Source organism: Sphaeramia orbicularis, chromosome 18, assembly GCF_902148855.1.
Source record: "Sphaeramia orbicularis chromosome 18, fSphaOr1.1, whole genome shotgun sequence".
Taxonomy (NCBI): domain Eukaryota; kingdom Metazoa; phylum Chordata; class Actinopteri; order Kurtiformes; family Apogonidae; genus Sphaeramia; species Sphaeramia orbicularis.
The window spans coordinates 9,047,689-9,065,410 of record NC_043974.1 but is presented as its reverse complement, the minus strand read 5'-3'; the positions used below and the strand labels follow the sequence as shown (position 1 = coordinate 9,065,410).

The 17,722-nt window shown below is 37.0% G+C and overlaps 1 protein-coding gene across 1 annotated transcript; it reads right to left on the bottom strand.

The window, feature by feature from the left end:
- Positions 1-8,114: 8,114 nt before the first annotated feature.
- LOC115438959 (putative C-type lectin domain family 20 member A) lies at positions 8,115-14,727 on the bottom strand (the record flags this gene model as incomplete). Its single annotated transcript, XM_030162850.1, has 4 exons — positions 14,596-14,727; positions 14,462-14,501; positions 12,341-12,718; positions 8,115-8,302 (listed from the first exon to the last, which is right to left on the bottom strand). Coding segments are annotated over exons 1-4 (738 nt in total), but the record flags the coding sequence as incomplete, so codon positions are not given.
- Positions 14,728-17,722: the final 2,995 nt, after the last annotated feature.

The window sequence follows — 17,722 nt, the reverse complement described above, 5'->3', positions numbered from 1 at the left end:
TTTTGTTGTGTCATTCTTATTTGGTTTAGATATGTCAGAAAGTTCCAGAATATTAATGACCTGGGACCAGTTTCAGAAAAGTGGTAGGTGGGTCTATAGTGTTAGATTCTACAGATACAGATACAGGTACAGATACAGATACAGATACAGGTACAGATACAGATACAGATACAGGTGCATGTACAGGTACAGGTACAGGTACAGGTAGAGATACAGATACAGGTACAGATACAGATACAGGTACAGATACAGATACAGATACAGGTGCATGTACAGGTACAGGTACAGGTACAGGTAGAGATACAGATACAGATACAGGTACAGGTACAGATACAGATACAGATACAGATACAGATACAGATACAGATACAGGTGCATGTACAGGTACAGGTACAGGTACAGGTAGAGATACAGATACAGGTACAGATACAGATACAGATACAGGTACAGGTACAGATACAGGTACAGATACAGATACAGGTACAGATACAGATACAGGTACAGATACAGCTACAGCTACAGATACAGGTACAGATACAGGTACAGATACAGATACAGATACAGATACAGGTACAGATACAGGTACAGATACAGATACAGGTACAGCTACAGATACAGGTACAGATACAGGTACAGATACAGATACAGGTACAGCTACAGATACAGGTACAGATACAGGTACAGATACAGATACAGATACAGATACAGATACAGATACAGATACAGGTACAGACACAGATACAGGTACAGACACAGATACAGATACAGATACAGGTACAGATACAGGTATAGATACAGATACAGATACAGATACAGGTACAGATACAGATACAGATACAGATACAGATACAGATACAGATACAGGTACAGGTACAGACACAGATACAGATACAGGTACAGATACAGGTATAGATACAGATACAGATACAGGTACAGATACAGATACAGGTACAGGTACAGATACAGGTACAGATACAGATACAGATACAGATACAGGTACAGATACAGACACAGATACAGATACAGGTACAGGTACAGGTATAGATACAGGTACAGATACAGGTACAGATACAGACACAGATACAGATACAGGTACAGGTACAGGTATAGATACAGGTACAGATACAGGTACAGATACAGGTACAGACACAGGTACAGATACAGATACAGGTACAGATACAGGTATAGATACAGATACAGATACAGATACAGGTACAGGTACAGGTATAGATACAGGTACAGATACAGGTACAGATACAGATACAGATACAGGTACAGATACAGGTATAGATACAGATACAGATACAGATAAAGATACAGGTACAGATACAGATACAGGTACAGGTACAGATACAGGTACAGATACAGGTACAGATACAGGTACAGACACAGATACAGATACAGGTACAGGTACAGATACAGGTACAGACACAGATACAGATACAGATACAGATACAGATACAGGCACAGGTACAGATACAGGTACAGATACAGGTACAGATACAGGTACAGACACAGATACAGATACAGGTACAGGTACAGATACAGGTACAGACACAGATACAGATACAGATACAGGCACAGGTACAGATACAGGTATAGATACAGATACAGATACAGATACAGATACAGGTACAGGTACAGATACAGATACAGATACAGGTACAGATACAGATACAGGTACAGATATAGGTACAGATACAGATACAGGTACAGGTACAGATACAGATACAGATACAGGTACAGGTACAGATACAGATACAGGTACAGATATAGGTACAGATACAGGTACAGATATATAAAGTTAAATGTTATAGTTTTCATTTGCAGATGCCTGTCACAAAATTTCTTTGCCTTTGCAGATCCACTGTGATCTGTAATTCGTAATGCCCATGTATAAATGATAAACTGAAACCTAATATTGTTAAAATTTTGCTTTTTTTTCCTTTGTCAGAAATTTATGGTTGTTCATGGATGTTGAGGCTGTGAAAGAATAGCTATGTAATGTAAATGCAAAGATTTTCATGCAGTAATTTTACTTTTTTGCACTAAATCAAAGAGAATAGTTTGAATTGCCCTTATTTAAAAGCTATTATGCTTTTATTTTACCCAGATCAAATTGGACTAAATGTGGAAATTCCTTACTAACACACTAGTCACTAGGTATTGCACATTTTTCAGTGCTTCTGATACCATACCAACTGTAAATATTACCAACAGTGTGTGAATTACATATGGTTTTTGTTAAATGCTACAGTATGCAAACTCTGGACACTAAACCAGTGAGAATATCCCATAATGCAATGCATTAGTGGCCACAACAATCACAGAAGGTGACCAGAGGTCAGTAGTAGAACACACATGCTGGTAAAGTCTGTAGTATCACACAGATGTGGCCAATGCGTTAAAACAGATGCAACGCTACAGGTTTGACTGAGTTGGAGTTTCACGTGAAGCTACGTAGGAGTAATGGGTAAAAAAAAAATAACATCCTTCTGTGTTAAGTCTTATAACTCCATCAAGCACCGGACCTTGGGGGACCGAACCTTCGCCGCAGCCGCCCCCATATGGAACTCACGCCAACAAAACATCAGGAACTCGGACTCAATACAAAACTTCAAATCACTACTCAAAACTCCCCTGTTAAAACTTATATTTTCTTGAGTCTTTTTTTCTCTCTGTTCTTTTTGTTTTGTTTGTTTGTGAAGCGTCTTTGAGTGTCCCAAAAAGCACTATATAAGTGTGATGTATTATTATTATTTTTATTATTAATGTAAGTAATCACTTCTAATGCAGTTCTGTAATGGACACATACAAATAACAAAATTCCAAACATGACAAACATAATATCTAGTGACTAAAACATAACATACATTACACTGATAAAAGTTAGGACAAATTACATTCTTGTTGATTGGGTAAAGTAGTTTATTTTCTCTGTTAATAAATACTTGAATGCAAACTACATGAAAATACATCACCTGGGATCTTGATGTAAAGTAGATGCTAAGTATTAAATTTGATTACAGTGTTTTTCTATGAGAAAGCACCCATGTTTTATGAATTTTTTGTTTGTTTTAACACACCACATAGTCTACAATCTTTGCATTTTGAATATTCAAGAAGAAATATGCATATTACAAAATGTGTGAAAATGATACATAAAATGCAAGACATGTGACGTAAAATTTCTTGTCTTTTTCTCCCGCGTAACTTTTTCAATAAACATAGAACATAAACATGAAGTTATTTCCTGTAAGTGTAGAGTAATAAAATATTTGGAGTATTTTGTAAAGATATAATAACAAACAGGAAGGATTTAACAACATAAATAACAATAAATGAGGTATGTACACTATGGGACACAGTTTTCTTCATGTATTGGAGGCTCAGATTTTCCTTTAACTTGAGGCGTCTGCCAGTTCAGGTTTACATTATTCCACACAACTTTTTCACTCAACTTGGTTTTCACCTGTGCAGAAGAGATATTAAACCATTTACTGGAAATGTGAATATTATTTACTGCAATTTAATGTGCCGATATGTTTGTGGTCTTTATGTGGGTAATAAAAACAAAAGGTGCAACTTCAGTGTTTAGAGATATAATCAGTCTTATGTTAAACTTCCTACTGTCATTATGAATCCATTATCATTTACACAAAGAAGTTCATAAAAGTTGACAGTAAAGTGAAATTACCCATTGATGGATGGATGCGGTGACAGTGGGGTCTCTCAGGTTGACAGAGGAGTCAGCACTCAGCTTCAGCCTCATAAAGTATTTCTTCCGTGGAGCTGGGCGAAACATAAAACCACAGTAAACTAAATATCAGTGATTTTGAAGACATTTAACATGAGGAACAGTTAATGGTTAGTATGGAGCTGTAGAATAGAATGTCATTGTATATATTCTATTCTATTCTATTCTATTCTATTCTATTATATTATATTGCAAACTGTATTGGCTGTGCTGTAAAACCCCCCAGCAGTGACTGAAGTAAGCAATAGAATAGAATAGAATAGAATAGAATTACATTGTGTCTATTCTATTTTATTCGATTCGATTCGATTCAATTTTATTCTAAATTGCATTGGCTGTGTTGTAAACTGAATAGAATAGAATAGAATAGAATAGAATAGAATAGAATAGAATAGAATAGAATTCCATTGTGTCTATCGTTCTCTTCTCTTCTGTTCTCTTCTCTTCTGTTCTCTTCTGTTCTCTTCTCTTCTGTTCTCTTCTCTTCTGTTCTCTTCTGTTCTCTTCTCTTCCATTCTATTCTATTCTATTTTATTCTAAATTGCATTGGCTGTGTTGTAAAGTGAATAGAATAGAATAGAATAGAATAGAATAGAATAGAATAGAATAGAATAGAATAGAATAGAATAGAATTGAATTACATTGAGTCTATTCGATTTGATTTGATTCAATTCTAAATTGCATTGGCTGTGTTGTAAAGTGAATAGAATAGAATAGAATAGAATAGAATAGAATAGAATTCCATTGTGTCTATCATTCTATTCTATTCTATTCTATTCGATTCGATTCAATTCGATTCGATTCGATTTTATTCTAAATTGCTTTGGCTGTGTTGTAAAGTGAATAGAATAGAATAGAATAGAATTCCATTGTGTCTGTCATTCTGTTCTATTCTATCCTATTCTATCCTATTCTATTCTGTTCTGTTCTGTTCTGTTCTGTTCCAAGGTTATAATAGTTTTGGATTTTTAATTATAGTTTAGTTTTAATTAGTTTTGACTTTTTTTTCTCTTATTCAGTTAGTTTTAATTAGTTTTTAGAGCAGGTTTGTTAGTTTTTATTAGTTATCGTTTTTTTCTGAATGCTTAGTTTTAGTTTAGTTTAGTTTTAGTATTAGTTTTAGTTATTTCATATATTTTATCTTCCTCATCATCCTATTCAAAGAAATTAGTGAGGCATGGATATGGGTTACCCTGGACACTTTATTTGGGGGTCGGGTTAGGGCGGCTCATGGACTGAGCAGAGACACAATGTACCGTACAATGTATAAATTCCCTATAGCAGGTTGAGGTGGGGTGCAATCCATACACGTCACTTACGTGAAACAATGCGAAGATGTGCAAAGCAGGAGAGCAGATGCACAAAGCAGCCAGCAGTTAAACCAGATAGAAACATATATAACCAGCTAACCAGCAGTTAAAGCAGATAGAAACATATATAAACCAGCTAACCAGCAGTTAAAGCAGATAGGAACATATTATAAACCAGCTAACCAGCAGTTAAAGCAGATAGGAACCTATTATAAACCAGCTAACCAGCAGTTAAAGCAGATAGAAACATATATAAACCAGCTAACCAGCAGTTAAAGTAGATAGGAACATATTATAAACCAGCTACCCAGCAGTTAAAGCAGATAGGAACCTATTATAAACCAGCTAACCAGCAGTTAAAGCAGATAGGAACCTATTATAAGCCAGCTAACCAGCAGTTAAAGCAGACAGAAACATATATAAACCACTTATAAACATATCTAACCCAGTTCCTCATCAGTAAACCACACCTTAGCAGATATCTCATATCTCAATCATCTCCAGTTCCATTATTAGCCAACTTTGCTTCAGTTCAGTTCAGCTAGCTGTAGCTAGTAACATCAAACGTTTTTTAACATTCTAACAGGTTCCATACCTCTGTAATTGGATTAGTTTTCATCCTCCTCTTTTCTCCTCTTCTAAACTGTGCAGTTCAGGGCTTGGAAAGCCTTTTCATGGTGATAAACTCTCCAGTTTTAACCTGGATGCTAGTTCAACACTGACTGTCCTTTAGCTCTGCTCTGTCTCTGTCACTCACGCGCACACACACGGTACGCCTAAAAAAAAAAAAAAAAAAAAAAAAAAAACCCGACCCATGTATCACTACAGTAAACCCCAGACAGGACTGTGCTGCTGTGTCCCAGCTTTAGTCTGTATGTTCCAGGTAGAGTGGGGACCAGAAGACCACTGGAAACCACCAGTGACCAGACATGACAGACTGTGTAGTGTCGTATGGTGTCACCAGCTCAAACTGCTGGAGCCAAATAAATCAATTTCATATCAATCCGACATTGACAAAGACGAAAACGAAGGGAATTGTATCCATAATTTTTATACGTTTTAGTTAGTTTTGTAAGCTCACGATACAGTTTCAGTTAGTTATCGTTTTTTTCTTTTAATTAGAGTTTTTATTAATTTCAGTTAACGAAAATGTTTTTTCAATTTTAGTTTTCGTCATTTCGTTCGTTTTCGTTAACGATAATAACCTTGTTCTGTTCTATTGTAAACTGTATTGGCTGTGCTGTAAAAAACCCCAGCAGTGACTGAAGTAATAAATAGAATAGAATAGAATTACATTGTTTCAATTCTATTCTATTCTATTCTATTCTATTCTCTCTTTTCTAGAAAAACACTCAGAGAGCACAAATCTCCGCCAAGGCAGGTCATTGGGCCCCCCCACGCCCGATCACCACCAAAATTTAATCATTTGTTCCTTGTGCCAGTACCAACATTTCCTGAAAATTTTCATCCAAATCCGTCCACAACTTTTTGAGTTATCTTGCACACGGACAGACAGGTTGACAGACAGGTTAATGTTCTCAACCTTTCTGACAATGCTGTGTAGGAAACAGGAAGTGAAAAGTTTTATATCACTGTTATATGTTTGTAGTGCTAATGTCTCAACATTATGCCTATAGCAATAAAATATAACATACACACTTTTTTTAATCAGTGCAGTGATGTTCAGGTCTCCAGGTTTTTCAGGACAGAGGTGTAAATTATCTTTCATATGAGAGACTGAATAGCAATGCTACTCTGGGCCGGATCTACTAAAGGTTTGCATGTATTAAAATGAGTGCAAACTCATTGCACACACAAAAAAAAATGTACAAACTGATTTACTAACAATGCGCACTAACAGTTGCATCTTTCAAAGGTGCAAAATAGCGTGTCTACATCCAGTTAATACGTTTGACGCAATGAATATGCAATATGGGGCATTTACACACAATTGTGCATGTGGTGGGAGGAGAAAATGTAAATATACTAATTTAGCACACGCAAAGTGATTCATCAAACACGAGAGCAATTTTGCTCATAGAAACTGCGTCTATATTTAACATGTCTCAAAAGGAGGTGCAAACTGTTTGGATGCGTTATTGCACACACGGAAGTGGTTAGGAGACATCGAAATGATGAAACAAGATGCAGAGAACGCATTTTTCACCCTTGTGTGAACATTTTTGGAGTGACGGAAGAAAAAATAATTGAGATGTATGTGCCCCACACACATCCACCCACACACACACTTTACGGGACTGTTTTCCACTCCTGCTGATTGTGATTAAAAATACGCACCGACATTAGGCTACAGTGTGACAAAATTATGTGCGCCTGACAGTCATTCAGTCCCACCCCCACCCCCACCCCCACCCCAACATACACACACACACCTTTAAAATAAAAAATGAGTGAATGAATGAGTCATGCAATGCCTTTTATGACAAAATTCCTCCAACGTTACATTTCCGTGCATCTGGATCATTCAGTCATTGTTACTATTAGTGCTGCTGTATCCCAGAGCAGTTTTACCAGCGTATTGTCTCCAGTAGCACACGTAAAACCCTCATTTAAAAAGGGCGGTCTCCAAGACTTTGTACCTGTTGTAATTTGCGCAAACAATCTTAGTAAATCACCCGCAAACCACGATTCAACCTCCCATGCAAAATTCTAGATTGCGCAGACGAATTAGTACATGCAAATTGGGATCTTGGTAGATCCGGCCCTCTGTAGGCTAAATCCCTGTAAACACAGACACTGTCAATATGTAACATTTGGGAATGTAATGTGAATGTAAATGTCATGCTTCAAAGTGCGGGAAAAGTCAGTGCCATTTGATCTGTACTGTATGTCAGTGTATAAATCAGTGATATGAAGATAATTTGTTTACCACTATAGCAAAGGAAGGACAGTTTCTGAGCACCATTCCCATATGTTATCCCAGGAGGGCTGTTGTTGATCCAAAACTGACCACGATTGCCCTCTACTTGATTTGGAGGCACTTTCAAATGAGGTATATATGAAGATTCACTCCCATCGGTCCATATCCAACGCCACAGTGCCATCCCAATCCAGACCTGTCTGTCATGTGCCATCGCCTGCAGCCTCAAATTTTCATTGTGGTTTCGTATTCTGGCCAGGTCTGTGTGGTGAGTCCGGCAGTAAGTCTGGGCTTCAGGCCACATCAGTGAACCGTTTCCCATGACAAACCTCTTAGAAAGATCAGTGACATATCCTGCAAATGACATAAACAGGTTGCAGATCATTTATTTTGGTACACATTTGGAGGTGCACCAGCAGAGCCCCATCAACTCCAACATTATTAGAATTTTTATTCATTAAAATTTTTGTTTCCAAAATTCTTTGGTGATGAGTGAAGTGAGTTGATTTTTCTTCTGAAGACCCAAATAGTTGAAAGACTATGATAACAGAACAGTTTTGACTTTATAAGGGTGTAAAAAGGCTTAAAGTTATTTGCAGGGTTATTATGATTGATCCCCATTTGTTGATATGAGAGTCAAACCAAATTATGGCGGTTCTGATAATTGAAAACAGATCTATGGTTCAGCTATCGCCAACACCAACCACACAGAAAACACATTCCATTTCATTTTTGCTAACACCTTACCTAACAGACCTGTAATGTAAACTATCAGCTGACACAAAATGAATAGTATAAGACAGCAGTGTTATTTTGAGTGACAGTTTGTGGGGCTCTGCCCAAAGGATCAATAAAATTCAATCTACTCCAATCTAATCTGATCTAATCTAATCTGATCTGATCTAATCTAATCTAATCTAATCTAATCTAATCTAATCTAATCTAGATAGAAGGTTATGTTGTTCGTTTTCATGTTCATATTTGACAACTCTGTACTACAGCCTGCTAACCTACTGAGTCAGACTTTAAAACTTTTGGTTTATTTAATAAAACACACATTTTTCCTCTTAACTGTAGTTGTGGATAGTAAATTCCAGTAAAAAGCCTGCAAAATTAGCACCCCGTCCCCTGAAGGGAAGGCAAGTAGTATTGTTTTTGGTTCATTTTTTTCTTTGTTTGTTTGTTTGTTAACACTGTAGCAGCAAAACTATTGGCTGAATTCATACCACACTGGGTTTATAGATTACCAGTGACCCAGAATAGATATGATTATGATTTGGGAAAAGTAGGTCAAAGTTCATCCATTTACTTTTACAGTGGCTTGCAAAAGTGTTCATTCCCCTTGAACTTTTTCACATTCTGTAAGTAAGTAGTAAGTAAGTAAGTAAGTAAGTAAATTTTATTTATAGAGCACTTTTCACAGACAGAGTCACAAAGTGCTGTATCAGTTCAAATCAGAATCAAATTAAGTTTACAGAGACCCAACAGAATCCTTCAGGAGCAAACACTTGTGATTGGTGACAGTGGCGAGGAAAAAGTTCCCTTTAACAGGCAGAAACCTCGAGCAGACCCAGACTCCTGAAGGATGGCTGTCTGCCTTGACCAGTTGGGGTTAAAGAGAGAGAGAGAGAGTAAAGGAGGAGAAAAGAGAGAGCGATAGAGATATAGAGAGACTGGGGGGGGGGGGATGACACATGGAGTACGTTATGATGAATACATAGAGTGTAATCAGTCTGTGGTGGCCCTGGGTCAGGTGGGAGACTAAAAAGCCTTTTTGAACAGGAGGGTTTTGAGGTGTTTCTTAAAGCTCTCTACAGAGTCCATGGACCGTAGGTGTAGAGGCAGGTCATTCCATAGATGTGGTGCCACAGCTTTAAAAGACCTGTCACCGCGTGTGCTAAAACAGGTGTGTGGAACCATCAGCAGGTGCTGTCCTGAAGACCTCAAGCTATGAGTTGAGCTGTAGGGCTGGATCAGGGAAGCAATGTATGCAGGGGCCTGGTCATGTAGAGCCCAGAAAGTTAGCACAAGAATTTTGAAATGAAGACGATATAGAACAGGGAGCCAGTGGAGAGATTTGAGGATGGGAGTGATGTGGGTTCTCCTGTTTGTGTGGGTCAGGAGCCTGGCAGCAGAGTTCTGGACAAACTGTAGACGGGCCAGCTCCTTCTTGTTTAAGCATGTAAACAGGCTGTTGCAGTAATCTAAGCGAGAAGATACAAAAGGGTGAACGATCATCTCGAGCTCATTTATGGACACCATAGATCTGAGTTTGGAGATGTTGCGTAGTTGGAAGAAACAGTTTTTGACTAGGTGTTTGGAGTAGAATTCTAAAGACATGTCCTGGTCAAAGATGACACCCAGATTCCTCAGTTTGGTCTTTACCTAGGAACTCAGGTCTCCAAGGTGATTCTGTCACGCTACGACCACAAACATAAATATATTTTAGTGGAATTTTATGTGAAAGACCAACACAAAGTGGCACACAATTGTGAAGGAGAAAAAAATAATATATGATTTTAATATTGTTTTACAAATAAAAAACTGAAAAGTGTGCCATGCAAAAGTATTCAGCCCCCTTTTCTCTGAGTGCAACCAATTGCCTTCAGAAGTTGCCGAATGATTGCTGAATGATCAAATGTTGACCAAATGACTAAATAGAGTCCACCTGTGTGTAATCTAATCTCAGTACAAATACAGCTGTTCTGTGATGGCCTCAGAGGTTTGTTAAGAGAATATTGGGAAGCAAACAGCATCATGATGTCCAAAAAGAACACACCAGACAGGTCAGGGATAAAGTTGTGGAGAAGTTTAAGGCAGGGTTAGACTATAAAAAGATTTCCCAAGCTTTGAACGTCTCACAGAGCACTGTTCAATCCATCATCCAGACATGGAAAGAGTATGGCACAACTGCAAATCTACCAAGACACGGCCATTCACGTAAATTTACAGCCCAGACAAGGAGAGCACTGATCAGAGATGCAGCCAAGAGGCCCATGGTGACTCTGGACGAACTGCACAGATCCACAGCTCAGGTGGGGGAATCTGTTCACAGGACAACTATTAGTCATGCACTGCACAAATCTGGCCTTTATGGAAGAATGGCAAGAAGAAAGCCATTGTTTAAAGAAAACAAGAAGTCTCTTTTGCTGTTTGCCAGAAGCCATGTGGGGGACACAGCAAACATGTGGAAGAAGGTACTCTGGTCAGTTGAGACCAAAATTGAACTTTTTGGCATAAATGCAAAATGCGTGTGTGTGGCGGAAAACTAACACTCTGAACAAACCATCCCCCGTGTCAAACATGGTGGTGGCAGCATCATGCTGTGGGGGGGCTTCTCTTCAGCAGGGACAAGGAAGATGGTCAGAGTTGATGGGAAGATGGATGGAGCCAAATACAGGGCAATCTGGGAAGAAAACCTGTTGGAGTGTGCAAAAGACTTGAGACTGGGGCGGAGGTTCACCATCTAGCAGGACAATGACCCCAAACATAAAGCCAGAGCTACAATGGAATGGTTTAAAACTGAACATATTCATGTGTTAGAATGACCAGGTCAAAGTCCAGACCTATTTCCAATCAAGAATCTGTAGCAAAATCCTAAAACTGCCGATCACAAACGCTCTCCATCTAATCTGACTGAACTTGAGCTGTTTAGCAAAGAAGAATGGGCAAAAATTTCAGTCTCTGGATGTGCAAAGCTGGTGACACAAACCATCAACTGATCTAAACTGTTTAATACTTGTTGATCCACTAATCTTATGAATACATGTAAATAATTGGTGTAAAATGCAGTTTGTCATCTTTTCATGGTCATCAGATATGATCCATTTTTCAGAAGCTCCATAGTGAATGTGAAAACACCATTATCTTCTACAACATTGATTCACTAGTAAAACCCATGGAGTTGGACCAATGACAGTGTTTGGAGACACTTGGTTTATGCTCAGTTAAAGACAGATTTTGTTGAAAAAGTCATTTTGTCTTCAGCTTTCTCAGTTTTTTCCCCTGATGATGTAATAACCCTTAACTTTACTCCAAGCTTTTATGAACATCTACATGGTCAGTCAATTAAATACAGCAAAAACCATTATCACCAAAAACGTACAAATACAGAGCATAATATTATAATAAAGGGTGATGAATCATTTACAAAAAGGTTAAAATGAAGAAAAAATTTCATCTGGGAACTGACACAAAAGTAGCACTTGGTCCTTATGGGTTAATGGAGAAACAAAAAGTTGTTTGGAAATGGGATGCTGAATTAAATCAAAGTGTATGTGTTTACTGATTTACCACACAGAAATTTAGAAATATACTGTACAACATTTTATCCCAGTCTTTAGATTATGGCAAATATTCAGTTTCAAAAGGTAACATGCATTTCATTCTCACCATCATAGCAGAAAAAGTTCAAACTTCGGGAGCATCTTGTTGTGTTCCATCCTCCTGACGGTCCTATGCTTGTACAGCGGCCCAGCCCAGGATTACCTTTTGTCCAGGCTGAGTAGCTCTGTTCACCTTCTTTGTGGTCATCATTTTCAGACAACGACCAACTCCATGTCAAGTACAAACCTAAGTGGACAGGTTGATGCCAAGGGTACACCAGACAAGCGAGTTCCCCCAAGTCTTGTTCGTCATTGACTGTGGCCATCTCCGTGTACTTCACTCGACAGTAATGCAAAGCTTCATTCCAGGTTTTTAGGGTTTTGATGAAGTGGAAGTGCCGACGAGGAAGAGCCGAAGAGAAACCACACAAGCCTGCAGATAAAGCTGGTAAGAATATAAAACTCAGTGTGGTTTAAGTTTATTTGTATGATGTGCATACAGTGGTGTGAGAAGAATGCATGCATTGTTTTAACCCCTGAGACGTTATTTCAGGTAAATGTGCAGGTGTGGATTTGCATCTGTTTCAGTGTCACAAAAGCTGCTGCGAATATGTGCTTGTTTTGTTTTGTTTGTTTGTTTTTGAAGCGTCTTTGAGCGTCCAAAAAAATGCTGCATAAGTGTGATGTATTATTATTATTATTATTATAATTATTATTATTATTACCTCCGCCAAGGAGGTTATGGTTTTGCTGGCGTTGGTCTGTCTGTCTGTCTGTCTGTGCGCAAGATAACTCAAAAAGTTATGAACGGATTTGGATGAAAATTTCAGGAAATGTTGATACTGGCACAAGGAACAAATGATTAAATTTTGGTGGTGATTGGGGTGGGGTGGTGGTGGTGGTGGGGGGGGGGGTCTGGGCTCTCCAATTGCTTCTAGTTATTATTGTGTTCCTTTGCTTCAGTAGCTTTGCTTTACTGTGTGTTTTAGTGTCAAAACAGGGTGGAATAACAGAAAAAGACAAATAGAGGAAACTCAGAATGTACATCAATAAGAGATTTAGGATGCTGAACAATAACTGTGAACTGGAACATACTGAATAACAAGTATTTGAATTTGGGCTCAGTAGTTTTTGTTTTTGGGGCTCTTTTTTTCTGAATCAGTCCAGCTGCTTTTTGGCACCTGGTTGAACCCCAAAAAGCAGTCAAAACTCAGTAAAAACACAGTAAAAAAAAAAAAAAGAAAGAAAGAAAGAAAGAAAGAAAAAACGAAAAATCATGTCAACACTGCAAACAACAGTGAAAACAAAAAACAATAAGGAAAACAGGTAAAAAAAAAAAAAAAAAGAAGAAGAAGCCCAAACCATCTATTTTTAGAACAAGTCGATCTCACTCACTGCTCTGTGTTTTGCCCTGCATTACACAGGTGACGGGGAGTGCACTGAGCATGCTCACACACAAGAAACACAAGGTCAATTCTATCAGCATGTTTTGAAGTTTTTCTTATTGAGTAAACAGTTGAATTTGAATGAATATTTAAAATAAATCATACATTCAGAATGCTTACCATAGACACCTCAGGGGTTAAAGGGTTAATGTAAATATGAATGCCACACTCCAAAAACACTCCAAAACAAGTAGCAGTTTTGCATCCAAACCCTTACTGAAATACAAATATGTGCGTTCATCAAGAAAATGTAGTTATTGTGCAGTGAAATTGTCCCTGTCAGTGTTTTCCTGTTACATATGGTGCATTCAGGGTCATTTTACTATTGCATTCATGTACAGTATATGTTACATTTTACTGCTATTGACATTTAATACTGAACTCGCTTGAATTGGCTTAATTTATAGCAAAAACTCTCTAAAAAGTGAGTTTCATTAGAAAAACAGCCCTGTTTTTATATTTGTTATAATGTATTTTGTAGCTAATTCAAGGGGGTTTGAAAGAATTTATTTATTTATTTATTTTACTGTCAGACTGAAGCTGTTGGAAAAGTAATGGAATAAAGAGGACAATATTTGGCTGTGGTTATGTATTAAGCATTAAGTATGTAAAGTTACATAAAATGCAAATATCCATGTACAAGTAGTACCTCAACTTTGTTCTTAGGTGCAGAGCTTGAGAAAAGCCTATTATCCACAGAGCTCAAATGTGTTTTTCATAGGAGATATTCAGCACTATCTCACCTGACAGTAGCAGAATGCAGAGCTTTCCTTTATCCATGTTCTGTTGATGAAAATCAAAGATGATTATACTTAAGACAAATGTAAAGAGGTTAAATCAATCAAAATTATTCATATTTTCTTAACATAAAACTTACCTGTGATGAAGGCACCGTCTGATTTGTGATGTAAGGACTGGTGTCGTATTGCTCTGCTCTGTGCTGGTGCACTATAGTGCCTTTTACCGAAACCTTATCAAGGCTATTCAAATTATTCAGGGTGCGCACCATCTTAGGTAAATTCCTCTGTGCTTTTAACATGTTTTGTACAAGCGACCTCCTTAAGGTTTTACAAAGGTTGTACAGAGATTTTTTTAAGGCTTCACTTATCAGCAATGAAGCTAAACATGAAAGTAGTCACAAATAGCCATGAAGAATTCTAACATGCAAATCTGAATCAGAATACTTTATTAATCTCAGGGAGAAATTATTGGGTGTTACAGTCACTCCATTCCAGTAAAATAAAAGTTTTGGGAAAGAAATTATCAATACAACAGAAAAAGAAAAATATATAAATATATACATATATACATATATAAAGCTCTAAATCAGTGTTTTTCAACCTTGGGGTTGGGACCCCACGTGGGGTCGCCTGGAATTCAAATGGGGTCACCTGAAATTTCTAGTAATTGATTAAAATAAAAAATTAAAAACTTACTAATAAACAATATATGGTGAGTTGACAGAGACAATCCCAATCCATAACAGATATGACAAACTGTGAAGCTGAAACTGAAGCACTGTGGTTCTGTTTATCTGTCAAATGTTCATTGTGGTCAGTTTCAGATGCTGCAGCTCTTTCATAATTCATAGTCTGAGTTCTTGTTTGTTCAGTATTAATTGTCAGCCTTGTAAATCCAAGCTGGACTGACTGTACATGTCCTGACCAAGGAAAATAAAATTCTCCCTTTGTGCAGTAATCTACACCTGTCTTTTCTGCCTCTGTCCATAATAATATACATTATATAGACTAAATGTCGTCTAAAACTAACCTTTATCCTCAACATAGTATAGCAAACTACAGGGTGGGGAAGCAAAATTTACAATGAACATTTAGTTGTTTTTTCTCAGCAGGCACTACGTCAATTGTTTTGAAACCAAACATATATTGATGTCATAATCATACCTAACACTATTATCCATACCTTTTCAGAAACTTTTGCCCATATGAGTAATCAGGAAAGCAAACGTCAAAGAGTGTGTGATTTGCTGAATGCACTCATCACACCAAAGGAGATTTCAAAAATACTTGGAGTGTCCATAAAGACTGTTTATAATGGAAAGAAGAGAATGACTATGAGCAAAACTATTACGAGAAAGTCTGGAAGATACTATTAAAGAAGAATGGGAGAAGTTGTCACCTGAATATTTGAGGAACACTTGCGCAAATTTCAGGAAGTGTGTGAAGGCAGTAATTGAGAAAGAAGGAGGACACATAGAATAAAAACATTTTCTATTATGTAAATTTTTTTGTGGCAAATAAATTCTCATGACTATCAATAAACTAATTGGTCATACACTGTCTTTCAATCCCTGCCTCAAATATTGTAAATTTTGCTTCCCCACCCTGTATTACATGATTAACAATTCATATCTGCAAAAAAAAAAAAAGTCTCCGTTCTGGGGCCACCAGAAATTTGTGATGTTAAAATGGGGTCACGAGCCAAAAAAGGTTGGAAACCACTGTTCTAAATATACAAACATATACTGTATATATCTCTGTATATTTATATGTATGCCAAATATACATATTTGCAGTCTGAATAAGCACTAATCAGCCATACTGAACTGAGTGACTTTGACCAGGTCCAGATTTTAATGGTGATGAATGGGTCAGAGCATCTCCACAAGTGCAGGTCTTGTTGGGTGTTCCAGTCCAGGTGTACAAGGACTGCAAGAGTACAGTAGCTTTCATAATAAAAGCCCTTTTGGTATCTTTCCAGTCAAACACTAGAAGGCTTTTATTCTGAAATGTTGACTGGCTATTGACAGTGTAATACTGTAACTTTACCTGCAGTTCCGCGAAAACACACCTCCCCATACTTGGTGCAGAATGTGTACTTTTACTTTTTGGTTTCAATAAACATTATGAGAAATGCATTAATAGTCTTTATTTTACATTTGTCTGGACCTCAATGTACAAGTACTTGGTGCAGAGTTTAAAATATGTGGTAATTCACTGAATGTGGCCTCCAATGTCACTAGTTGGTGTAAAATATTTCATATGAAACTGTAAAACACATGGAAAAGAGATGGCTCTAGACTTTTCAGAACAGAACTTGTTTATTGGCCAAATTGAATCACCTTAAACAAAAGCCTTACAGTTGTAGATTTCTGACTATTTACTGTGCTGAGTACATTGTTACCCATGAAGTTGAAATTAAACAGTAAAATATTTTTACCTCTTCTCATGATATGATTGTGTCAATGTGAATCTATTCTTAACAAAGTGTAACTGGGACTCAGTATGTAATCATTGTACCTCAACAAAGGTGATTACTGATGTGTATAAATAGGAATCAAAAGAAGAATATGTCTGAAAACAAAATTATTCCAACTTCATGGTTAACAGTGTAGTTTAGCTTTGAATAACATATCAAAAATGGTTAAATGGTTGGCATTACAAATAAGACTGGAGTCTATGAACTTGCAAAGTCAATATAATTGTTTAAAACAGGGGTATCAAACACACAACCAGCCTGCCAAGGAGCCCAATCTGGCCCGCAGGATGAATTTAGAAGTGCAAAAATTACACTGAACATAACAGTCAAGGGTGTCGAACTCATTTTAGTTCAGGAGCCACATACAGACCAATTTGATCTCGGTTAAAATAATAGCATGATAACCTATAAATAATAACAACTACAAATTTTGTTCACGATTTAATGTGAAAAATATATATTATCACATTATGAAAATCTAAATATGAATAACCTGAACAAATATGAACAACATGAAATGTCTAAAGAAAATTAAGTGCAATTTTTGCAAACAATATAATGTTTGTTAGTAAATGTTTAATGCATTTGTAGATCCACTGCTATCTGTAAGTTGTGTTAATAACAAGATAATTTGTAATATTGTTGAAACTGTTTTCATTTTAGTTCCAAATTCCAAACAATAGTATGTAGTTACCAAATGTTTGTGTAACATTGTGTGTAATGCACATGTATAAATAATAAGTTGAGGCATAGTATTGTTAAAATTGCACTTATTCAGCTTCTTC